Genomic DNA, 25,282 nt, shown 5'->3' with positions numbered 1-25,282 from the left:
CTGGTGTCTGCAACACCTGCAGATTTAACTAATGTTCACCTTATCCCCTCTTCTGGATTGCTGATAAAGAGGTTAAATAAAACCAGGCCTAACATTGCTGCATACAACAGTCCAATAGACACTTCTCAACATGATATATTGTTGTTTATTGTTATCCATTTCTTAACATTTAAATTGTGTTATAATGCTTATATACAAGTCCATTTGAATTTGTTTCCAGTCATCATTTTGTGGGACACTGTATGAAATGTTTATTAAAATTTAATATTATATCCATTGTATTCCTATTGCTGCAATACCGTCTTAAATGCATGTGTGATTTTTTTTTCACCAAGGCTGTGTATTCCTTGCAACATTAAATAACCTGTAGTGTTCTTACCAGAGAATATTCTCAGTAGGCCCTGGAATGTGTTTTTTGGGAAAGGGATAACTAAGGTCAGTGACTTTTAGTAGCGTCACAAAACTATCCAGTCAGCCATCCACAAAAACAACTAGGTAAATCCCCTACAAACAAAATAGTATCTACAAATTAGCCATCTTCCCACTCCTTCCATGAAGCCAGACTTCCTTAATTCATAGTAATAACTGTATGTAAAATCTAATTATTAAATATTTATGCAGCCAATGTAATAATGACTTCCATACTTGTTACCGTATCTCAATGAAACCTACATACCAACTGTGGCAAATAATGAATGGCTAATAAAGATTAATGATTCACAAACGCTAACTTTTTATTTAGTCTTTTTGAAACTATAAATTTTCAAATAAATAGATGTTTGTTTCAGGAAAACCCCTGAGCTATGGCCAAGATAGTCTTCGTATCACAGTCACTTTGCTTTGATTTTGAAGGAAACTAATATTGTACCTTTAAAATGAATAACATAATATTTTTCAATCTCATTTAGGAAAGAAAATGTAATCAAACATAAATATACAGTACAAAACTGATCACCCCAAATAAATGCCAACACTCCAAAGCTGCCTGCTTTTTGTGCTGGGCTTAACAACCTTACTTTTTGTCTTGGTTGGAGGTGTCAGTCTAAAACTTACTGACTCAGCCTTTAAAGATACAAGGTTAGAGCATTCTTATCGTTTGTTCTTCCTGTTAATTCTACTCTGATGTGCAGCAGATTAACTAACCTGTCAAATGATTACTACTATGTATACTGGTTGGAGCTGTTTGGTGACTGTTTGTACATTGAGGTTGTGGTCATTCAGGTGAATTAAAAATTGTATTCTGATTATGCTTTTTTTTTCTTTTAGGGTAAAAGTTATCCCTTTAAGGGTGCATTTCCTACTATGTGGAACCCTTTTGTCGTCTTAGATTTCAACAATCTGTGGAGGACGATGGATGAAATGGGAAAGGAGGTGTGTAGAGGCTCAGCTATCCAATGCAGTTAGCCCTTGTATGGGATTCAAAGATGTGATGTTAGCACATGTTAAATGACACATACTAACTAGCATGTCCTGATAGCCTAGTGTAGGCAAGGCACACTGCCTTTAACATATGCTAAACTCCTTCCTCAGAGTCTTTAACCTAACTTGATCAGCTAAGTACATATTAAAGGTGATGTACACTGGTTCTCACTATACTGTTGAGCTAGGAGTGTTTAAAAAGGAAAGTGCAGGTGCTTCGAAACATAAACAGGGGAGCTATAGAATTGCATACTTCTCTCCAGCACAGCATTTTACCTCACTAGGCAACATTTTAGTCTATTTTTTTTAAATCTTCTGCTAAGTCCACTTTATTTCTGTTAAGAACTTGTGCAAATTTCCAGCAAGAACATTTAACAGAATTCTGTAGTGCAGGTGAGCTTGTGACTGTGGTCTTGCATTGTTATGATTGAAACTGAATTAGTGCCCCCAAAATAATACATTTTCTATTACTCAGCTTCTGATACTGACTCTCTTCTCAGATATTTTTCTATCCATAAGAGTTGCTCTCTTGCCTTTGAAAACCGCCTCAATTTTTATAGAATAAATAATACTAAAAATAATAGCAAAAATATATACTGATCAGAGAAAACTATTCAACTATGTCTTTTCTTTAAAGAGTTTGTTTGAAAAAAAAAGTCTTAAATCACAGTCTGTATCTTCTAATTTTAAATGTGAAATCAATTGACTCAGTTAAAAATTAGTCTGTGTTAAGAGACAAGTTTACTATTGTAAAAGGGAGAAAGGCTGGTGTTTTTCAGAAAAGCAGAATTTTGTGCTAAGTGTTTTCACTGAAAATGTACCTAAGAATTCTGCCTATAAAGTAAAAATAGAAAGAGTCTTATCTGGAATAGAAAGCTAAGGTAAATGCTGAGAAAAAACCTTTTGTCCCCAAAAAAATGATTGGTATAAATCTGGGAAAGCATAATTTCTGGATCACTTTTCTAGTCCCATCCTTTATACCATTAAGCCAATTCCTGAAAACAAATCGGAGTGTGTTGATGGAAGAATGCTTCTGTTGACCTAGCTAACTAGGTTCAGGAAGGTGGTGTTCCTGCACAAACAGAAAAATCCTTTCTGTCTGTGTATGCTGTGTCTACCCTATCAGGTTGTGCCAGCATAGCTGCACAATGTAGCTGTGCCAGTCCACTGTATGTAGTGAAGACAGATCCACAGTGTGCAATGTTGTTACTGAACATTCGCTGTTCTTCTGTTGTCCTAGATTCCTAATGAAGCCCCATGGAAGGCACCACATGCAGAAGAATGGGACAAAATGTCTATGCAAGATTTCATAGACAAAGTTTGTTGGACAAAGTAAGAATCACTTTTATATTAAAATGTATAACAGGTTATAGTTGGATAGTGCTGCAGGCCAACTGTGAAGAGCAACATCTAAGCACAGGAAGTGAGGAGTACAATGTCCCATTGAAAGTGCCCGGAGTAATTGGAGTGGGCAGATTCTAATTATCCTCTCTGAAATTTGATCACAGCTAACACTACTTTTGCTGAAATACGCTAAGAGGTTTAATGACCACAAATGAACAGGATATTGGTTTTACATCTTAATCTGAAAGACAAAACTTCCAGACATACAGTGTTCACTGACATTATGATGGGGCATTGAATCACCTACCAAATCAACAACAGCACTTCTTGCAGCACTTGATTTTTTTCTCTGGAGGCGTCCCATCCAAATACTGCCTTGGCTTGACGCTGATGCTTGAACATCCATGGCTCATCCTCATTAATATGACCTTCACTTCAGAAGGTCATATTAATGACCTTCTGAAGAGCAGAGGGTTCTAAATGGAGATCAGGTTTGATAACTATAATAACTGAGCAAATACACAGGGCATCCCGTTATTTTCCATGTTAATTTAACTCAAATAAAGATCAGATGAAAATGTCATGTTTGCTAGCATTGAAACCATGGGTAACATCTCTGCTTGTTATACACTCTTTTATTTCATTTGCTGATGATCTGCTTATAACTGGATTCAGCTGGCTCTGTATCAGGCCTGTTTGGATGAACTGAAAAATATCTGCTTGCCTCATGCACTAAACTTGGAAATTTATGTTGTATGTATCTTGGGCATTCCAGAAATCAGAGAGAGTTAAGTTTTCAGATACGTAGTTTTTAGACATCTGTTGATAGCTAGCAGCACCCTTAAATCCTGGAATTTAATCTGGCAGCATAGCATTAAGGGATACTGTAGTTTTAAGAGCAAACAAACAGCACAAAGCAATTACAGACTTGAATCTTCATAGTGGTATTGCTTCATGGTGGCAAATTTGCAGCTTTTCTGTTGTTTTTGTAAATATTTTTTATGCACAAAAAGATTATTTTCTTTTGCTTTTTGGTTAGTCTAGTGTAATGCTTCCAGGTCAGATGACAGGAGATTTAACAAGACTCCGATTTTGTAATTAGTTTAATCAGAAGTTCTGAATGTTTGGCAATAAAAGAGAGTTGCTCTGGTGTAGCCAGGTTCCTGTATAGAACTTTGGATGAGATATTGCTTTCAATTATTTAGTGTTAGGAGAGCTGATTTTCTACAATCGCTGTAAGAATTCAGTATACAGTCCTGAGACTGAATTACCTTAACACCCAAGTGTCCCCTTTTGTTACCACTGTACAGCACTATATAGCACGGAGATACTGACAGTACTGCTTGTTGTTATGCAAACATCACATTAATTTTTATTTCACCTGTAACTCAAGAACAGTTTGACTAGATTTTGTCATACATAAGAAAATTATAGCATGGTGTTGCTCTAAAGCAGACCCATTTCTAGAAGTACACTATCAGAATTACTAAATAAACTACACCCAGGAGCTAGAACCAGGATGAGCCTACAGCTCTAGAAACACAGACCTGTGCCTGCTTAAGCTAAAGGAAGTTATTTGCTATCTTTCAGCTAGAAAATGCACACTTACTATTATTTCTAAGCTTCAACCAGCCACTAGTGGCCACATGCTCACTGTGAATGGGTGTCCTCCACACAGTACAGTTGCAACAGGCATTTGTCCAAAACCTTCCTATGGTTTTTGCCTTTATTTGTACCTTTGGAAATGTAACATAAATAACAAAATCCTAAGGCATCTAATTGTACTGCAATCAGTTATCCATAGACCTTGCCGAAGGAAGTCCCGAAGGGGAAGATCCCTGGGAATAAACCATTTTAGACAAATTCTAAGGAGAACAAGTTTGAGCAACAATAGTAAATGCTATTGACTTAAGTAAGTGTATGTACTGTCTGTAAGAAAACCATTCAAGTATCCACTAGTATACTATGACATAAAGGCGTTCAGAGAGTTTCTCATTGGTATCATTATCCATGACAACTGAAACAGAATAAGAATGAATGAAATGTTTCTTGAATTGGGCAATGTGCATTTTCAAAATCTTTGGTAGGTAACTTCAGCATAGTGTTTGTTAATGCATGGTGTAGCTCAGCCATCTTTCATATACATAGTTACAGGTGATCCAGCCTCTTAAATTGGAAAAGAGGCCCTGTACAATCTTGCACAATATTGTACAGCACCAGGCAAGGAGAGTCACATCTTTCTAATCTGTGATGGACTATGACTTGACATTTTACCTGAATTTTGACGTAATTGTCCGCCTGTTTTAATTCCAAGATGCTTTTCAGATTTTATATGTACATCTAAACTTGATCTGCCATGTGCAATCAAAAGTTAGGTTACATGCCATAGCAGTTTTTCTATCCCTAGAATGCAATCGTCCAGAAGGGTAATCCTCCATTCTTTCCTTTTGTCTGACAGATTATGCAGATTTGCTTCAGTTTGACATTTCATGCCTAAATAGCATTGTGTGCTAATGATTGAAACCAAACAGCCACTTCCATATGAAATAATAGATGAAATTGTGGAGCTAAAATACCAAAAATAATGGGAAAGTGGCAAAATATTATGGAAAAATTAGATCATTGTCTAAAAGTATTATATGTCTGTAAAATATTAATACACGTATTTATTCCTCCACTAAATATAATAAAACATCTTTCAGAGCTGATCATATTTACAATATATATAAATAAGAACTGAATAAATGCCTGTTTAATCATAACCTTTTTATGGTGCTAAAGGAAGAGAGGTAGAATCTTTATAGACACAGATTGCATGCAATTTCTCAGTGACTAACAGAGAGGAAATAGCATGAAGCCACTAAACATGCACACATGTGGAAGTATCACATTAGCAGGGGTGATCAATCACTACTTCAAAGAGCTTCAGAGCCCAGCACTCCCAGTTTACACCTAATCTTCTCAAAGGTATATAGTAACTGATTATAATAAAGGATTATAAGAAAACTGGCACAAGGAATCTTTCTACTAAACTGAAATGCTGGGTTTCATCTTTGTTGAATTGCTGCCTCCAGAAATGCTTTTCTTCTCAATGACATGGATATATCATGGACAAGTATCTAATCACTACCTTAAAATATCACCTAGCACTAAAAAAAATCCCCCACTAGTCCCTACAGGATTACTTCTTTTATTGCTTATTTTATTGGTGAGCGCTGGGCATCTAGTTAAGATGCTGATGAATAGCTGAAATATGGTGGTCAAAACATGCAAACGATCCTGCTTATCAAATTGTAGTGTTGCTATTGCAGTTGCCCATAGACAAAATTCCCGGGCTGTCAAGGACATTCATAAAAGCAGATCAAAGGTCAAGCCTACCTGGAGGGCAACTCTGCTCTTGGCCTTTTGCTTCAGTGGAAATGTCTGTTCATTAAGCAGACAGAGAAGATGCTGTTACTGTGAAGAATTGAATTTAAACTTGCTTAAATGCATTAATTTTTTTAAAAGCCTTTTTGCTTTAAAAAATGTTTGACTAAACAAAAGACAAAATAGTTTAAAACCAGGATTTTTGACTGGCTTTGGAGGTTATTTGCTGGGTTGCAGTTGACAAAGGCAGTAACTGCAGAGCCCCATGTGGTGTTACACGGCTGAAATGAGCATCTTCTGCTCAGAAGACATAGGACTTCCTTCACATGGCTTTAATACACCTATACAAATGTGCAATGTGAGGAGAGAGCAAGTAACTGAAGTTCAGTGAAAGAATGTTTACTCCTGCCTGTATTCACACATCTTTTAACCCATCCTGAAAACTTGTACAGATCTTTCATCTGTAATAATTCTCAGTAGATTTGTCATCTCTTAAATCAAAGCACAAACAGTAAGAGAGAAAACAAAGATCAAATTTCACAGCCCACTTTTTTCTACATGTATACTCATTGGCAGAGGCCATTGCACATGCCCAGGGTCCAATGCACAACATAGTTACATGGCTGTGCAAATAGCATCACGATTTCTCCTTTATTGTCAGTCTGCCTCATAAATCTGTAACGATTCCACTCAAGGCCTACTCGCCATTCTGCTTTTTTCCTGACTCCCCCAAGGCTGTTTCTTTGTTCTGTGTGTCCCCACAAAGGGGAATTCTGACTGATTACCTGCACGCTACTACTCTTAAAAGGACAGAGGAGGAGGCAGCTGGATGGCAATCCATCCAAAATGTGGACAGAACAAGGATGAGAATGATCACTACCCACCTGGAGCTTCTCTCACAGTCTCTGCTGAGCTTTACTGTCCTCGTAGACTCCCATATTCCTGAAGGGTTCAGGAGGTTATACAGCGGAGGAGACTGTGGCTGGCTGAAGGAGTGGGGAGACAGGTACAATCAGCAGCAGAAAGGACTGCAGGTCTCATGGGTGACATGGGGGGATTGGAGGGGTAGGTAGCTGACGTGCAGAGCTTCAAAGCCCATTAGAGCTGTCTGGCCTTGCTTCATTGTTCCCTGAATCTTGAATGACTGACAATTGCCTCCAGATGTTAGCAGAAGAAAATATAATCTCCCACGGAGTGTGTCACCCAGTAAAGGTCACTTAGCCACTTTAAAACAGGGATAATACTTACTAACCTCACTGGAATGTTGTAGGGCTTAATTAATTTTTGGCAAGCTCTTTTGAAATTCTCCTGTGTAAAGAACTATATAAGAACAATTATTTTAATTACCACGGGCCATTCCTGGTCCCATTGACGTTGAGGGCAAAATACCTGTTAACATCACTGGCAGAGGAGGGTTGCGAGGCTCCTTTCTTTCGCTGTTGCTAGAGAATAGGACTAGGCGATGGATATCATCTTACTGCTTTTATAGTAACATACCAACTTTACTTTGATCCCATGTGCAGTACTAGCAAGAGGTTTGCAACGCTGTTTGTGAATGTGGATGTCACCTCTGAGCCTCATGAGGTCTCTGCTCTCTGGTTCCTGTGGTACGTGAAGCAGTGCGGGGGGACAGGCAGGATATTCTCAACCACCAATGGTGGGCAGGTACAGTAAACCGTCCGCTCTTATCTTTGGAAGAACACCGCATGCCTCTTGGCAGAAGCCCTTTAAACTCATTTGTTTTGTTTGTTTTTAAAAGGAAGGACAAGAATGACGAAGACTGTTCACTGCTGCATTAGCAGGGCAGCCAAACTCCCATAGTTTTTACTTTACATAGAGACAATAGCTGCCATTGATTTCAGTATTAATAGGGTTCAGGTTGCATCAATGTGGAAGGCCATTCTTGTGGTTCAGGCACTGGACTGGGGATCAGGAGATTTGGGTTCAATTCCTGATTCCAACTTTGGGCAGATCACCCGCTTTCTCTTAGTTCATCCTCTTTGAAAAATGGGAATACTAGTAATACTTCCTGTCCTCACAGGCTAAATATATGAGAGGTACTTAAGTAGTGTAAGGTGATGGGAACTGCAAAAGTGCCTAGATAGATACAGACTAGTATTTGAATCACAACCACCAATAGCTAGGTAACTAAAATCAAATCTTTCCAATGTTCATAGTTCATAAGACTGTCAGACCAATCTGATGAAGATAAATGCCTGTATTTATGTATTATATAACCCTAAAATGTGTGCGAAGCAGTGTATTTAATGCAAGTAACACACATGAAGAAAGGGAAGAATCGGCTAATGTTCTTGCACGAAATGAATGTATGTTTAATTGCACTCTACTATATTGAAATGAACCTATTTGGCTCACCTCTGATATATATGAGAGAAGGTTTTTAAAAAAAATCTAGTTATAATTAATACTACTGGACAGATTTTGGGAGCATGCTACTTGCTTTTTGTAGCCTGTTTATGTATAATTATGGCAATCATTGTTACTATTACTGATGGGCAGACCTCCAACAAGGATGGCTGACTTCAGCTGAGCATTCACAAGTTTGAATGCTTATCCAAACCTTAGCTGGACCTCTGGGATCTCCAGAATTGGTTTGGAAGTCACATGAGAACAGCTTTGTCATGAGATTTCTGGCACTTTCGGTCCCATTGGTGAACAGACCCAGCAAGCTCAGAGGTGTACACAAAAGCGTAAAATAATAGCCATAAGCTTTCCAAACTAAGTCACCTGACTTTCCAAAAGGTCAAAAAGAAGTTGGGTTTATTTTGAGGGTTGAGAACAAATGTTCTGTATGATTCTTATTTTATCCAAATCAGTTTGTCCATCTCACATTATTGTTGAACTGTCTCTTTTTCTCTTCCAGGAGAGGAAGTTTGTTGGTGGCTCTGGTCAGATTAGTGAGAAGCTAATGGAACGCCTGGGAGGCCGAGTGAAGCTAGAGAAACCTGTAGTCCGCATTGATCAGTCAGGTGAAAATGTCATTGTGGAGACCTTAGACCATGAATTATACAAGGTAATTCATTACCTTACATTAGAGCAAATATTTGTAGGGATTTAAAATCTTTCGTTGCTCCACTTGTCTTCTCAATAAGCCTGTAACACAGGGGCACAGTGTAGCAAAGAAGAAAGTCACAATAACCAGGAGTCACATTTTCTGGTATTCCCTAAGAAATACCAATAACACAGCTTGGGATGGGCACCGGAGAAGCAGAGAATTCTAGAATGTGTATTTGTGCCATTCCTTTACTATTTCTACTCCTTTGCATTCAGTTAGCTTCAGAATAAAAGAATATCTCCAGGATGATAATAGCAATGCAGTGCAAGAGAAACATTCTCCAGAAACAATTCAGAGTTAGCTTCCAAGCCAGAAAATGAAAGGTCAATTGAAAAGGAGCCCAGTGAACCTTTTGTAAGAGGAATAGTCTTCCAACCAGTTAGAAAGGAATAGCTGCCCAATTGGATAGTCATTTGTACAGTACTTGTTATCATTTTAGAGTTTCTATAACCAAGACATCCTGAGTGGTCTATTTTATAACTTGCATGCTGTGGGGCAAACTTTCTTTTGCTTTGGAAGATATTACTGTCAACAAACATACTGTAAAGCTTCCCCAGCTGTAATAGAGAGAGGCTCAAATATTGGATAATGTATTTCGTTTACTTACTATTTCTTTTCCAGGCCAAGTATGTTATTAGTGCCATTCCCCCAATTCTTGATTTGAAGATTCATTTCAACCCACCATTACCACCAATGAGAAACCAGCTGATCAGCCGGGTTCCCATGGGCTCAGTCATCAAGTGCATGATATACTACAAAGAACCTTTCTGGAGGAAACAGGGTATTACATTTTAATCAGGGGGTTTCTTTTGTATTATATTATGCTAATACAAGAGTCCACATTAGAAGGGGATTTCATCTCTCTTCAGCTACTTCTCTGAGTCCTAAAAAGAGACGGGGGGAGAGAGTATAAAGGACATGAGGGAAGAAGTTGGGATAACTAACTCTTGTTCCTTGTTGTTCTCCTTACCCCCATCCCACATTTTTTCTTCAGTGACATCTTGGAGTGAGACATATCTCTGCCATTAGTTACCTAAACATAATCGTGCAGTTGGGGCATAATGGAGAGCGATTTCATGCCATATACTGCATGACTGCGACAATTTTGTCTTGAGAATAGTTTGTAGCTAAAAACGTATAGCCATATGTCTTGGCCAGCTAGAGATCCTAAGAGTGTGGAAGTTGAAATATTGCCCAAATCATTTAAAGTGACAGCGCTGAGCACAGTGCCTCTTTAATTCTTGCAGGAATACACCATACAGTCTTTGTTTGCCTTTAAGCTTTTGGGGAGATTTACAATTGGTGTCTGTAAAGATCTCCATAGTGCTCTGGAAAACTGGTGCTTTGAGAGCCATGTTTTTAATAACAATTATATTCTGTATTTCCAGAACATTTAGTACAAGCATCCTGAAATCTCTTGTATCTGGCATATGCCAGTCATAAAAACCTAGTGTGCTAGCCAAATTGTTGGACACAAACACCGGCAATGCTCGAGAACAGTGTGTTTCTGTGCAATTAATTGGTACCCCAGTCATGTCGGTTATAACACCATCTTTTTGGTCATAAATTCAGTTATATGAATATCCTTATGTTGTCCCTGCTTTTTAAAGATGTCCGGAACTGGTTGCTAAGAGTCTCAGGATCCCATATCTAAAATATCTCACCTAGGTAGAAAATAGTACTTCTCAGAGCCCCAGGAACAGCACACAATCTCTGGCAGAACAATCCCGTGGAGCCAGACATATTCTTTGTCACACCACACTGGTGGTTTCACCTCCTTCTCTGTCATAGTTCTCCAGATTACCTGGATTAATAAAATCCGTTTTTTTTTCCTCTCTGGTTTCTAGACTACTGTGGCACCATGCTCATTGAAGATGAGGAAGCTGTGATTGGAATGACACTTGATGATACCAAACCCAATTGCAGTGTTCCTGCCATAATGGGGTAAAAGAGAAGAGGGCCATTACCCATTAATTTTTGTGGGCCTGGGGTTTGAGGAGACATGGAAACCTACCATTGGAGGAAAATATCTGAAAATATTAACAAAAAAGTAGAGCTGGTTGAAAAGTGGTGAATTATTTTATTTCACAAAATATAGTCAGTATTTTGCTCCCAAACTTTTGTCTTTAAAAATTTTTCACTTTTTTTTTTAATTTTCAATTTTTTTGGTGGGGAAAAAACTGGAAAAAGATGTTTGTTTTATTTCTGTTTCCCTCCCTGCCCCTGTTCCTTTTGCCTCTGGCCTCCCCACTATCAAAATGGAAAAAGGATAAGGAGAGAGAGAGGAGGCAAAAAAGTAAAGCGAGTTGGTGGTGGCAGGGGGAAAACCTCCAAAATCAAACATTTTAAAAAAAAAACAACCCTAAAATTTTCTACAATCCTTCACCCCCCCCCGCCGTTTTTTTTTATGAAAATTTTCAGCCAACCCTATTAAAAGAGATTTCTTTCCAATAAATGTGGTTTTCCTCCCTGACCCCAATAATCAAAAATGAAATGGAACATTTCCTTATATAAGGCTATTGAACTATACTACCTAATTCTACTCTAGCCTTCGTAATTTGCCATTACCATATCAAATCCTACAGCTGTCATGAGTGGGTTTACTATGCCATGAAACAGCTCCTATGGATCGTCTGACCCTGACCAGAGTGTGGTTCCCTGCAGGCAGGGGCCAAAGCAAGAGGTCTGTACATCGCCAATGCCGTGGCACACACCTGTGGAGGAGGTGTTTGGGGCTGAGCCTGGAGTTGTGCTTAATTTATAACGAAAGAGGTGCTGGGGCTCAACCGAATAGGTGCTGGGGGCTAAAGCAATTTTTTTACATTCATAACTGATATAGAAAGCCCAGAGGTGCTGGGGTTATGAACTGCCAAGCTAGAGGTGCCAGGGCTCAGCCCTGGCAAGCCCCAGCACAAATTAAGCCTTGGCCTGGAGAAATATGACTTCATAGATCCACCAGCCAGTCTGTACCCCACGCCCTCCCCACAGGAGGAAGAGTGCACCAGATGCACTGGCTACTGTTGCCCTGTGGTTACTTTCCCCTCTGCTGCCTGGGGAAGGACGTTTCCTCTCTTCCCATTACTGTAGCCCTAGTAAATTTCTCCAGCAGACAGCCTGAGATAAATATTTGACCTTTAGAAACTTTCTGAAAGCTGAGCTTAAATCCTGCAGAACTGAAGAAAAGTTTATAGCCACATTTCTCAGTAAGAATTGAAAGGGTTGGGAAGTGGCCACCAGGTAAAGACTAAAGACCTAAAGATAAAAGACAAATGTTGGAAGCCTGCATCATCAAGCCACCAGCTGATAGCATTTTAAAGGGCACTGTGTAGATAATGGATGCCATCATTCCTTTTTTGTGTGTGTGGTTTTCTTTTTTTAGTTTTATTCTCGCTCGAAAGTGTAGAAGATTGACACATCTCACAAAGGAAGAAAGGTAAGAACAAAGTGCCATAGTTTTACACAGGATCTGATTTAAGTTTTTGTTTTAAATTTTCAGAGTCTCTCTCCTCCCCGCACCCACACCCCTATAGCAGACAAAACATTTTCTGCATGCAATAATTACAGGGATGTTGGCTATTAACTAAGCACCGTTCACAGTGCTGTCACTTCAAAAGTGCAACACTTAAATTTTGTTCCCTTAGGAGCCATGTGAAGCCTTTATCCAAAATGGCAGTAAGCATGGCAGCGTCTACCTGTCCTTTGTTAAAGCCAAGTCTTCAGGCTCCCATTTGACTGCTTTGAGCTGTTTGGGCAGTGGAAAGCGGCCAGAAAGCTTCACTTAGTGGCCAACTGGGGATTCCTCTTGTATTCGGGAGTGCCTGGGTAGCATAAAGCCAGAATAGCCAGCTCCATGCCCCCACTGCTGCTCTTCTGTCCCCACACAGTGGAGTGGGTGTGCCAGGAGTGGGAGGGGCTGAGCCAGAGTGCTCAGTGCTCTAGTGATCTTGGATCAGACTCTAGAGGGCCATTTCAGCCTTTGTAAGTTAGCGCGGCCTTGAGGCTGCTCCAGTTTGTCACGGGATGAACCAGCTCTAAGGATTAGGGGGTAGAAGGTGACAGAAAGCTACCGTTGACCCTCTGTCTTCAGGTGTGCCAGGCAGAGCTCAACACACGTGAAGATCTAGTCCACTATCTTGTTACAGCAGTCTCCTCCCTGCTATTGTTTAAAAATAAATAAAAATAGGTTTTAAAGGGTAGCAGTTTTTTGCCCTCAAAAATATCCCTAGCATTTCACTGGACTAATCAACAAAGCTAAAGTTATATGGCAGGGTTGCGGGGGAGACCTTTATTTAAGCGTGGACAGGGTATGTTCAAACTTAAAAACGTGGAATGTTCTGTGTCCAAGTACACATTTTAACAGTAAAGGTCAGCCCAATTAGAGACAATATTGGTGTCCTCAAATCAGCGATATGTGAACTCTCGCAGCTTTTGTAAAGTGGGATCATGTGGAGCATTATTCCACCAGCTCTTAGAGCAATAGCACTGTTCCACTGAGCCTCGTTCATTTTTTCAGGAATAGACCAGATATTCTCCATCTGCATTTCAGCTTTGGGCTGGAACTACAATAGGTGATTGTCAGAACAAAAGCTGGGCAAGCACCTTGAAATCCATTGTGTTCAGCATTTCAGGCTATCATTAACACCAAATGCCTGTTTCACCATGTGTCAGTATATTAAGTGCAATGGAACATATGCAGTACTTGATAACAGTTTAAATTTCTATGCAATAAAAGGACACTTTTGTGATTTATAAGAGTGCCATGAAAGACAGACCAATTTATCAATTGGCGTCAAAAGCGTTCACATGTTTATCTGACTCTGAGATTAATTTTTAAACAATGGGACTTTGAATATTTACTGAGTGAACATTAAACTATTGATGACTCTCAGTGGTAAAGAATGGTTCTAACGTACACTGTGCTCAATGTAGTATATTACTTACAATGAGAAATCCATCCCATGCACACAATTTAAGCCTCACTTTAGTTCTACACAGGGAAAAGAGGCAGACTGAGTGGCTGGCCAGGAGGCATCTCCACACCCACCTGTAAGCTATGTAGTGGGGCTCCCCCAAATGGAGTCACTGAAGTTGGGACTGGGTTTCCAAGGATCCAGAAACCATGTGTTCCAGGGGTTGCATGTAGGCTATGGCCACTACACTAGCCCATTGGCTGGAACAGGAGTCAGTGCAACAGTGCTGCAGCCTGCCCACCTGTTGTGGGAGTGAAACCCCTCTCCACCTACTACCCCGAGACTCCCCTAGACAAAGACCAATCACTAATGACAGTGGGCTAGATTGTGGCCCAGCTTGCAGAGCCACTCAAGAGGGCATCTGGTGCTCCCTTGTGCCAGCTGCCCAGACTGTGAGTATTAGTGCAGGGAGGAGAATAGCCGCCATTGGCTGCAACAGTGCCACCCCCATCTCCTGCACAGTGCAACAGGGACAATACAATATCTGCTGGCTAGCAGAGCTACACAGGGCACTGGGGAAGTACCCTGCCCCAGGTACTTCCTCCACAGAGCAGAGGGAATCCAGGAGGTAGATTTCGATGCTTAGAGTCACCATATGCTTCCTCGGCTGCTTCTGGAGCAACGCAGTGACATGTTCCCTTTGCTCAAGGCTTGTGGGAAGCCGTGATTGAGCCCAGGGCCTGGAGATGAGGATTTTGCCCGCAGCGCATGTAGATGTATGGTACGCTCTGGACAGAGTGTTAGCAATAGGCCATCTAAATAAAATACGAAACCATTCCCGGGGAAAAGGCACAGCTGTGTGAGCAGCAGGCACATCTGCAAAGATTCGCCCTCGCTGTGGGGACCACTCAGATAAGTCTCTTCGATAAAATGTTGTCACCGACCCCTTTTGAAACAGCTATTTGTTATTGAGAATTAAAGCTATATAATGCCCTCCTATGCATTTGTTTGCTTGGCTGTCTGAAAATGCCGTTTTCAGGTTAATATTTACTTTTGCTTTTGCAAAGTCATTTTGTCTTTGCAATTTAGTTGGCAAATAGCAGTGGAGCTTACAGCTTCTCGGAGCCTAGTCGCTCTCTTCCCACAAGGACCTCCATCTGCCCGCAGGAAAGTTGGTTACCTCTGCTATGCAGTTCACCTTCCTAGGACCCTGCAATGGGATCTTCTGGAGGTTCTGTGATCCACATCGGGGAAGAGGGCAGACCAGGGCTGGGTTTGGAGGGAGGCTAATTATTCCTGCCACAGCTCTGTGAGGAGGAGTCAGGACAGTTAATACAGCCTGAGATTGTATTAACTTTTCGGTGGCACTCCTGTGTGTGATGGAGCCACCCAGGATAACTCCAGGAGCATCTGTAGGATGGGCTGTCAATGGCCATATGGCTCCAATGGACTGTGGTGTTAGAGAGCTGGGTGGGTGGCGGTGGGGGGGAGAAGCAGAGTGTCCTAGGCGTGGTCGAGTGGCTGTGGCTTTGGGGGATTCCTGAGAACCCCGGGCTTTCAGGGCTGATCCCCTGCTGTTTTTGCAAGGTTGGAAACCCGGCCTCCAGTGGAAGAATGCAGAGTCCCCTGGCACTTTTCTGTTAATTGCCTTGCTAGAGCACCCAAGCTGGGCCTTTTTCTGAGATGGATAGAAGGGACTTCCTTTAGGGAGGATAAAGAAAGAACTAGCGAAGAGGTCTTCTTCTAATCATTATCACTGGCTCCCTTTCCTTGTTGACTGCAGTGTGACTCCCTCATTGAGGTATTGCAGCTCTCTGAGCTCCCCCTAGTGTTACTTAGGGCTGCTCGGTATGTCTGTGAATTGAATTGAATTGACAAGGGTTTGGAAGAGCTTGTGTTTTGGCTTATGGCAGGTGACAGCACACTATTAAACTGTATCAGCACAGTCAGTGTGTGTCACACACACACACACACACACACACACACACACACACACACACACACACACACACACACACACACACACACACACACACACACACACACACACACACACACACACACACACTGTAATGGGCACAGATCCAGCAAGTCTCCAGAAGCCCCATGCACTTACCTGAACCCATTGGCTCTGAAAATCCTGTGAGAACAGTGAATCTCGCAGTCTGTCACATTAAGCATTTCTGCTTCCAGAACAGGTGATTCCTCAAAGGGCAGAAAGGAGAGGAAATATAACAAAGGACCAAATCTTTCCTCCCTGTCAAGAGCCCTGGTAGCTGGGCTTGGCATGGGTCCTGCGAAGGTGGAGCGGGAAAGAAGTCCTCCTCTGGGCGCAGACCAATGGCCCAGTCACTCCATGGCTGCTACTGTAACTCTGGATGTGTAGTAGCCTCCACTCTTACTGTTTCCACATTATGCAGCATGGAATAGGCTTTGGAGCTGCATAGTGGGGCATCCTCTATCTCCACTTTTCCCCAGCCCATTGCTGCACCACCCCTGAAACCTGCTGCACAGGGAAGTAGCTGAACCGCCACAAAGCTGGGCTCCCTAATACATGGGGGATGCGGATCCCACTTGTGTAGATTCCCTATATACTCTGCCCTCCTGTATTTGTGCTGTGTCTGGGGGCCTACATTTCTTCTATGAATGAGACAGGATTTGCATCAAAAATGGATTGAGCATGGGTCTGTTTTTCTTTTTTGGTTCTTAACTGGTGCACTTGTCTCATTTTGATCTTTTTCCTTTTGGGAAACGGTGGGCTATGTCTAGTACCAGACAACAAGGGCCAGAAAATGACTGGGAAGTGGGAACAGACTCCATTGCTATTGCTTTGTTACAGAAGGAAGTACAGCCCCATACAAATAAAGAAGTGAAAAAGGAAGAGGGATTTTTAAATTTCAAACTGGTTCCCTGAGAGCACAAGCCAGCAGTGTCTTGTTTCCCTTATCAAAATTCAGCACAGGCTGTCAGCCAGGAGACAAAAGTACAAACCCTCACTTCTCTCTTTCTCTGGCAGATTAAATGACTTTTGGATAATATATAAATTTGAGATGATTGGGATCAGGGTCTTAGGGAGTGATTTGCAAAACTGCTTGTTAAGTTGACTCATATAAAACAGAGTATGTCAGTACATCAGTCAACTTTATTGACTCATTTCTGAAGTACAACTCCCAGCCTCCAAACTCTCAGTAATCAGAATAAAACCAAAAGAACTGAAACCTCCAATTTAGACACAGAATAATCTTTGTTCTCTCAAAGTAAGAACGTGTCAGCAGTGGATTATTTTCTTCCTTGTGTTTAAATCTTTGTTGCATTTCTCCCATAGGAAGAGGAGGATCTGCGAGCTCTATGCAAAGGTTTTGGGATCAGAGGAAGCCTTACATGTAAGAACATAACACATCCTGTCGATCTCATTATTGTAGTTGGAAGGCACAGGGTGAAGTTGGAAAGTAGCAATAAAATCAGTATTCTTGGCACTGTATCCTATGTTTAATCAGGATTAGTGTTCTTCACCATGCTTATTAGTTTGTACAGAAGAGATGGAAAATACTGACAAACTTTACATCCCATTTGAGAGTGATTAACATGTGTTCATGTGAAGCAGTTAAAAATACAGGAGCTCATTTTAAAATGAGCCACTAACGCCTCAGTGCGGAGTGTTACCTTCATTATTATTATTATATGCTAAATCTCAGCCGTTTTCAGCTGCTGCACCACGGCTTGCCTCCTCATCCAGCCTGTGCCCTGCATAGTGTTCCTTTTTGTCTCACGATTGCTCCCTCCCATAGCAACGTCTGCTTTTGTTTCTTTCTGTTTTTACCTTCCTAGTAAGGGAAACTAACTGTTAGGGTTTGTATGCTCTCCCAGTTTCTGAAAACTCATTTGCTTTATATTATAAACATCCCTTATTTTATTGAGGGCAATTTTAGGTGGTTGAAATGTTTAGATATGAGTCACAACAGCATGCCATTTTACACAACTCCCATATACTGTACTGCTACAAAAGTGGCACACTTTGCATAATCACTGTATAAGCACAGAAGAGCGGCCATACTGGGTCAGACCAAAGCTCCATCTAGCCCAGTATCCTGTCTTCTGACAGTGGCCAATGCCAGGTGCCCCAGAGGGAATGAACAGAACAGAGCAATTATTGAGTAATGTATATAAGTAAGGATAGCTTACGGGGATCCTTTCCAGTCCTAAGAAATCTGTGATTTTGGGGCCTTAGGCAACCTGAGAGTAAGCAGGTGCAATTATACTGAATACAATGGGAATTACACCTGCTTACACCCAGGCTGAATTTGACTCCATGTTGCCTCTGCTGCTTGAAGCACAAGTCTACATAAACAAGAGAATTGGGAGGATCCAGTTCTACAATGTCCAATTTAACCAGTAAAAAAGGCCTGCAGTGTCTGAAGTTAAGGCGTATGTCTCATCCACATTGCATTAAGAGACTTGTTAAATGGGCTCATCTCTAGTCAGGCATTGTAAGGTGATACAACAAATCATAAGCTATTCTTCACTGCTGCCTTCTCAGTTCTTGTAACAGCTTTGTCCTTAGGGGTTTTTCCCCCTTCTGAGGTTTCATTAACTCTGTTTTACAGCCAGTGCATTATGAAGAGAAGAACTGGTGTGAGGAGCAGTATTCTGGCGGGTGCTACACCGCTTACTTCCCACCAGGGATAATGACACAGTTCGGAAGGTACAATGTCTCACTAAGGGACTCAAGAACAGAAAGATAAAAATGAACAGCTAAATATCCTCTGTAAGGCCCTTAAGTCCTCTGTGAACAAATTTTCTTTATACCTGGAGTATTGCTTAGGGAATACTTCAAACAGCCTTGTAAAATTTTACTTCCCCACTTGCCTGGATTAGGTTTTTTTGATGGACGAGTCTCATTATTAGTATTTTCATGTTCATCATTGACTACAGGGAAGAGTAGATGAGTAGATTGTTGGAGGTGGGGGGGATTGGTTTTTGTGTGTGTGTGCACGTGCCCAAATTGGTAAATTTTCATGACAGTTTTGCTTTTCAGATTTGGGATTGGCTTTACCATTTCCTTTGTGTTTTTTAATATATTTTATTGGTATTTTAAAAATAAAGTAAAAAGGCCTGATCCTGTAAATATTTATGAACATGAGTGACTTCAGTGGACTGTTCCTATTAGCAGACAGAGTCTATTGCAGTAACTACTGTGCCACCATGTATTTTGTCCTCCCCGATTCAGGTTTTTGAATAAAAACAGGAGTGACCCCAAAAAGCAGCAGTGGCCAACCTGGCCGTTGCCATTCAGTTGTGCAGTTATGTTCAGTTAAGTGCTCTGGATCCTTTTTGAAATGTAAATTTCTGCAATTCTAAAGTAACTAAGAGCACTAAAGAAATCCTGATTTATGACCATATAGTGCCGTCAATTTTTAAAGTAGACTGAACTTAAAGTGCCTTAAAGTAGATGATTGCAGATCCCAGCAAAGCTATGTGATCCAGGAAAAACAAACCACTGTCTCTTTCTTCTTAAGTGTTATGGGGGCTACAGTATGCTATTCAGAGTGCTAGCAACTCCATCTTTCATCTCTAGAGTCCTGGCTATGATAACAAGCGACAACAAGCCTTGTCTCAGTCTAGTTCTCTTTTGGACTTCCATGAGCCCCAGAATCACACTCAAAAATAGCGTTAGGAGGATTGCAGTAATACTTTCTGAGCCTTTAGAAAACATAAGGAGCACCAGGAAGCGTCTAATGTAAGAAATGAAATGAAAGGCTGACTATCCAAATAGCGTGCTGCATTGCTAACTCTTAAGTGTTGATTGGTATTTAAAGCACCCTTCTCCTGTTTTTTACCCAAGGAATTTTGTCATGCTTTCCTGATCTGGCTGATACAACCTATTTTTGTCCATTTTAAAGGATCATTCGCCAGCCAGTTGGTAGGATCTACTTTGCTGGCACAGAGACGGCTACAGAATGGAGTGGGTACATGGAGGGGGCTGTGCAGGCTGGAGAGAGAGCAGCTAGAGAGGTACAGCTCCATACTTATGGCATGCTGCATGGGGAGAACTTTTAAGTGTGTTTTGCAAAATCAAGGCTGAGATTTTCAAAGCCATGTAAGGGATTGAGATGCCCAGTGGGAATTAATTTTAAGGAAAATTCAGCATTACCAGTCTCAAGCATTTAAAAATCATGAGATTGGATTAAAAATGAGATTTGAAAAAAAATTAAAATTGGGTTCTTTTTGTTTGCAATTCCATTTCTGAGCCTTTCGGGGGCACCCACGTCATACTTTCCTCTGCAACCATGAGGGCTAGACATTTAATTTTTTAAAGCTGAGATTCTTACCTAATCATGTGTCTCTAGGAACTGGAGCTGTAAGCTAGACATCAGATACTGTCAGACTTGCAATAAAAGGACAGGAATTGGCAACGATGGTGTCCAAATCCCATAGGCAGCTTTGAAAAGCTCAGCCCCAAAGTTTATTTTCAAGAACGATAGTTGTGCTGCAGTCCTGTAGAAGAAGTTTGGCCCTGTGCTTGGTTGATCTTGAATGATGATGATTTATAGGAACGTACACACTTCATTGTATGTAAAAATGACATCTTCCCAGCTATTTTTGTAAACGTTGTGGTTTATGGGCAGATCCACTTCAACAAAAGGAATCTCCTATTTGTTTCATAAGAGGTTAAGGGGTCAGCTTTGGGATCTCATATGAGGGAGGTAATCAATAAAGTATCGTCATGCATCAAGTGATGAAAGCATTAAAGCAGAACCTCTAAAGGCTCCTGCTCAGGATAAAGCTGAAGAGCTTAGATGTTGGGCAACAGGAAAGAACTGTATCCTGGGAGTGATGTATACTTAAGAACTAATCCCCATAACACTGTTAATTGTGCAAACTGCTAGACCTGCCAATCATCTGATGTGTGTCTGAAATTGGACCACATCTCAGGAGATGTCGGATGTTGTTAACTCTGCAAAGGACTGGGATAGAATATCAAGAAATTAAGATATCCACATTATATTTTGGAAATGTGCGCATTAAAAAGATAATGTTCACCTTCCTGTCATACTCTCCTCCTTGTTTCATGTAATCCTAGCACTTTTTCATGCCCACCAATAGATACCAACTATTTTTTTTTTTTTTTTTTTTGGAATATATTTTGCTTTTCTAGCACTGAACCCTAGGCTCTCCCTCCCTCACATGACCTCAATCCTATTCCTGTGTTGGGTCAACTTTTTTCAAAATTAGCTTCCGATACATTTTTCATGTACCTGTTTTACATCTACATGTCTTGCGTGCACTACTTCGATGTCAGTTTGATAGGATATGGGCCACAGATTTGTGGTTAATATGAGGCCCTTAGTTCAACAAGATTTTTAAGCATGTGCTTAATTTTCAGCCTGGCTGACTTCAGCGGGACTACTCACATACTAAATTAGAGATGTGCTGCTGAAGTACCTTGCTGAATTAGGATCTGAATGAGTTAAGGAGGCTTCTTCTACTCCTTCATCCTGAACCAATATCTTTCTTTCCTAGAAAAACCACCACCACTCACACTGGAGTGATTACACAGCTAGGAAAGAGGTGCTTCTCTGGGAGTATGTCAGTAAATAACAGCCCCTCCCAGCAATCTGATGTGCAAATATCAGATTTTCTGTTAAATCTGAATACATACAATCTTATTTGCTAAACCCTTATCTTGATTATAGCAGCATCAGCTTAGAGCAAAAACTGAAAGCCAAATGTTTTGCCCTTTAAAAGAACGAATGGAACTGATCAGTTCTTTATTTTCAGATACTGTGTTCGATGGGGAAAATCTCAGAAGGTGAAATTTGGAAGTCAGAACCAGAATCAGTTGTAAGTTTTCCTTCAGTTCCTGTGAACTTTCCTTTGATATTAATGATGAGATAAAATATGTTTCAGAGTAACAGCCATGTTACTCTTTATTCGCAAAAAGAAAAGGAGTACTAGTGGCACCTTAGAGACTAACCAATACCTTCATAAGCTACAGCTACAATTACTATTCTGCTGGCTGCCAAAACTGTCCCTGGATAACTGGGAACATGACAGGTACCCAGCAAGGGGTGGGGGTGTCTAAATACTCTGTAAACATGGTACAGGAAAGAGTATTCAACTTTTAACAAGGCAAAAAATCCATACAGGTATCTTTTACAATGCTTACCTTAAATTGACGAGAATGCTTTGGGCCTCATATTTCTTCACAACCTATTGTTGTCGTTTCGGAAGCTTTTCAAGCTCAGACATATTCATTGCTCACAGCCACCTTTAATACCGCTGGTTGAATTTTTTTTTAAATTTGGATAAAACATTTTGCTAAGAAAAGCAAGGAACAATTTGAGTAAATTTTGGCAAAAAATGTTTCCTGCCTTTTAAACAGCTCTTCTTTTTATTGAAGTGAGTACAAGGGAATGCAAATGGCCAGTCTTGGGCTCTTTCTTTAAAATATGTTAATTTCAGATTTTAGGGGCCCTCAACAAACATGTTGTGTTTAATTCCTTTTCTCAAGTAGATGCTATCTACCCTGTTCTGGTTGTTTCCTGATTCATCAGCAGGGCATGGGATAAGCATTAATAGCAACAGAGTGCCAGATCTTGCCTGAATATAATATACTTCTGTTTAAAAGAAAAAGTACACCTAAACAGATTCAACCTATCTCTGTTTCTGCTGTGATATACTTGATATTTATACTCTCCCTTTCATAGCAGAGGTGATCCTGCACTAATACTGAATGTTCTCCCATGCAGGATGTCCCAGCCCGGCCAATCACTACTACTTTTTGGGAGAGAAACTTGCCGTCTGTACCAGGACTGCTGAGGCTGGTTGGATTTTCCACTTTCTTCACTTCAGTGGCTGCTGTTGGGCTATTTGCCTACAAAAAGGGGCTGCTAGTTCGAAACTGAGAAAGGTGCCAGCACAAAGCTGCATACTTGCTGTGTTCTTTGTCCAAAGGTTTTTTTGACGTGCACTTATCTGTCTTCAAAAGCAGATCAGGACTGGTAAGGGGAGTGGGGGGAAGTAGAGATGCAACTTTAGAGTGAGGATGAGTGAAGGAGTTCAGATAAAGTAAGGACCCCTTGAACAGTGACCTATTTTTTAGCACCATCATTTGAGGTTCTGAGACAGTGGTGGGCAACCTGTGACACGCGGCCCATCAGGGTAATCCGCTGGTGGGCCGCCAGACAGTTTGTTTACCTTTGCACAGCTGCCCACAGCTCCTAGTGGCTGCAGTTCACCATTCCCGGCCAATGGGAGCTGTGGGAAGCAGTGGCCAGTACGTCCCTGCAGCCCGAGCCACTTCCTGCAGCTCCCATTGGCCGGGAACGGCGAACCGCGGCCACTGGAGCTGCAGGCGGCTGTGCAAATGTAAACAAACTGTCTGGCGGCCCACCAGCGGATTACCCTGATGGGCCCACGTGTGGCCCACAGTCTGCAGGTTGTCCACCACTATTCTGAGATGTTCCACCATGTGGAACTTTGAATTTCTATTCAGGTCTGCAAATGAAAATGCCAAGATACCGTGAGAAGGCTGTTCTTATATTTTCAGCCTTTTGCACACTTGTATCTGACCCAACCTGAACTCTGAACATCCCTAGTTATAGGGGGAGTATTGCCACACTCATGTTCCGGAGATCTAGAAGACTTCAGTTGTAGCTTAAAATAACTTTTGAATACATGCAAATTGCAGGTGAGGGTCTTTTAATGTATTTTTTCCCAAAATGCCTTGAGCCCAAACAGCACTTACAAAAAAATGTAAGGCTAAATTTTGAAATTGTTGTTCCAAACTATGCAAGTGCTCATGAGTTTGTCAAGGGTATAATTCCTCACTTTACGTTTTCAATCGCATGTTATGGACTATGGACCCAGTGGCACAAAAGAGGCTATAAAGCTGGCTTAAGTGGCCTCCTGAGGATTCCCCCAGTCTAGCGGCTCTACAGCACTCCTATCCTATCTGGGTTCCAGATATCAGATTAACCCCCCCGTTCACCCCACGGAGCCATGAAGTAACTTTTACAGTACTTACTTTTCTGCACCCTTGTCTAAGCTTTTTGGGGTAGGGACTCTCTCTCACCTTGTGTTTTTAGAGTACAGTGGGCCCTAGATCTCAGCTGGAGCCTACAGGCACTGCCGTAATAAGTAATAACTTTGTCTAGTGTTGAACACAGCTTATCTGGGCCAGAGAATCTGAGCTAACATCTACACATTTTTCCAACAATTAGTCCTTGAAATATAAATGGAAATCTCTAAACAACATTTCCATTTGTATTTCTTGGAATTTGTGTTGTGTTGAGGGGCGCACCTGGAATTGCGAGGGTGATTTCTCTTATGTTCTTCTGCTCTACAAAAATAAAAAAAATTCCCTGCTCAGCTTTGCTTCTTGATTCATATCACTCTAAATTGGACTCTTTTATATACACAGTTAATAGTTTTCTCCATCACACCTATAGTCATCCAAGATGTGACCTGCTTTCCAGTCCTCTGTATTTCACTTAGGAGGAAAGGTTATTGCGGTTCTCTCTTTCTAATATAATTTCCAGAAGAAAGGAATCTTACTACTTTACCTTAGTATCCTCAGACTTCATTATTTTTTGTAAAAAAGCAAGACCAGGCAAGAGAAGAGCTTGAAAATCCTTCCAAAACACTATAAAGCTCTGTGTTAGTGAAAAGTACCCAATCTTTGTATGTACCAAAGGCCCAGGACAATGGAATTCAGTGTGAGTGACAGCAGCATGGTTTGCAGGGCTGAGATCATCATCTTCTCCCTCAGTTCATTTCTGGACTGTAATTGCTTCCAAGGAGAAGTAGTTTCTACTTCCTGAGAGTGAGAGCAGCCAAACTGTGCTTGTTAGTCACCATTCTTTGACGAGATCTTGTCTTAAGCTTTCGGGTCTGCGATTCCCTGAGTTTAAGCCTGCTAGCAAAATGGAGTGCAATTGTTTTTCCAGCACATCTCTAGTCAAATCTAGTTTTCACCTTCTGTGTACTTTTGAAAACTATATTATTAAGAAACGTACAGTCCTGTAGTGGTAGTTTTGGAAATCCTATGAGCAAATTCTCTGCTGGTGTAAACGGACACAGCACTACTGACATAAGTGAAACACTGAGCTACCAACATTGCAATATTTTCAATTGTCCTTTTCTATTCAACCTTCAGTTAAAGGCT

General features: G+C 41.0%; 1 protein-coding gene across 1 annotated transcript; it reads left to right on the top strand.

Moving 5' to 3' along the window:
• Positions 1–1,359: 1,359 nt before the first annotated feature.
• LOC144259051 (amine oxidase [flavin-containing] B-like) lies at positions 1,360–23,021 on the top strand. The gene is made up of 12 exons (XM_077807229.1): positions 1,360–1,371; positions 2,660–2,751; positions 7,653–7,794; positions 9,014–9,163; positions 9,827–9,986; positions 11,053–11,149; positions 12,585–12,638; positions 17,441–17,498; positions 18,720–18,817; positions 20,016–20,127; positions 21,895–21,957; positions 22,866–23,021. Exons 1-12 carry the CDS (start codon positions 1,360–1,362, stop codon positions 23,019–23,021), a joined length of 1,194 nt encoding a protein of 397 aa, XP_077663355.1.
• Positions 23,022–25,282: the final 2,261 nt, after the last annotated feature.

This window comes from Eretmochelys imbricata, chromosome 1 (genome assembly GCF_965152235.1).
Source record: "Eretmochelys imbricata isolate rEreImb1 chromosome 1, rEreImb1.hap1, whole genome shotgun sequence".
In the NCBI taxonomy this organism is placed as follows: domain Eukaryota; kingdom Metazoa; phylum Chordata; order Testudines; family Cheloniidae; genus Eretmochelys; species Eretmochelys imbricata.
Note: the sequence above shows the minus strand (reverse complement) of the source record. Positions and strands in the feature narration are given on the sequence as shown.

Excerpts from the sequence above, each read along its gene's own strand:
- LOC144259051 (XM_077807229.1), top strand. Across the intron at positions 17,499-18,719 it reads GATCAGAGGAAGCCTTACAT|CCAGTGCATTATGAAGAGAA; the intron begins GTAAGAACATAA and ends TCTGTTTTACAG. Across the intron at positions 20,128-21,894 it reads GAGAGAGAGCAGCTAGAGAG|ATACTGTGTTCGATGGGGAA; the intron begins GTACAGCTCCAT and ends CTTTATTTTCAG.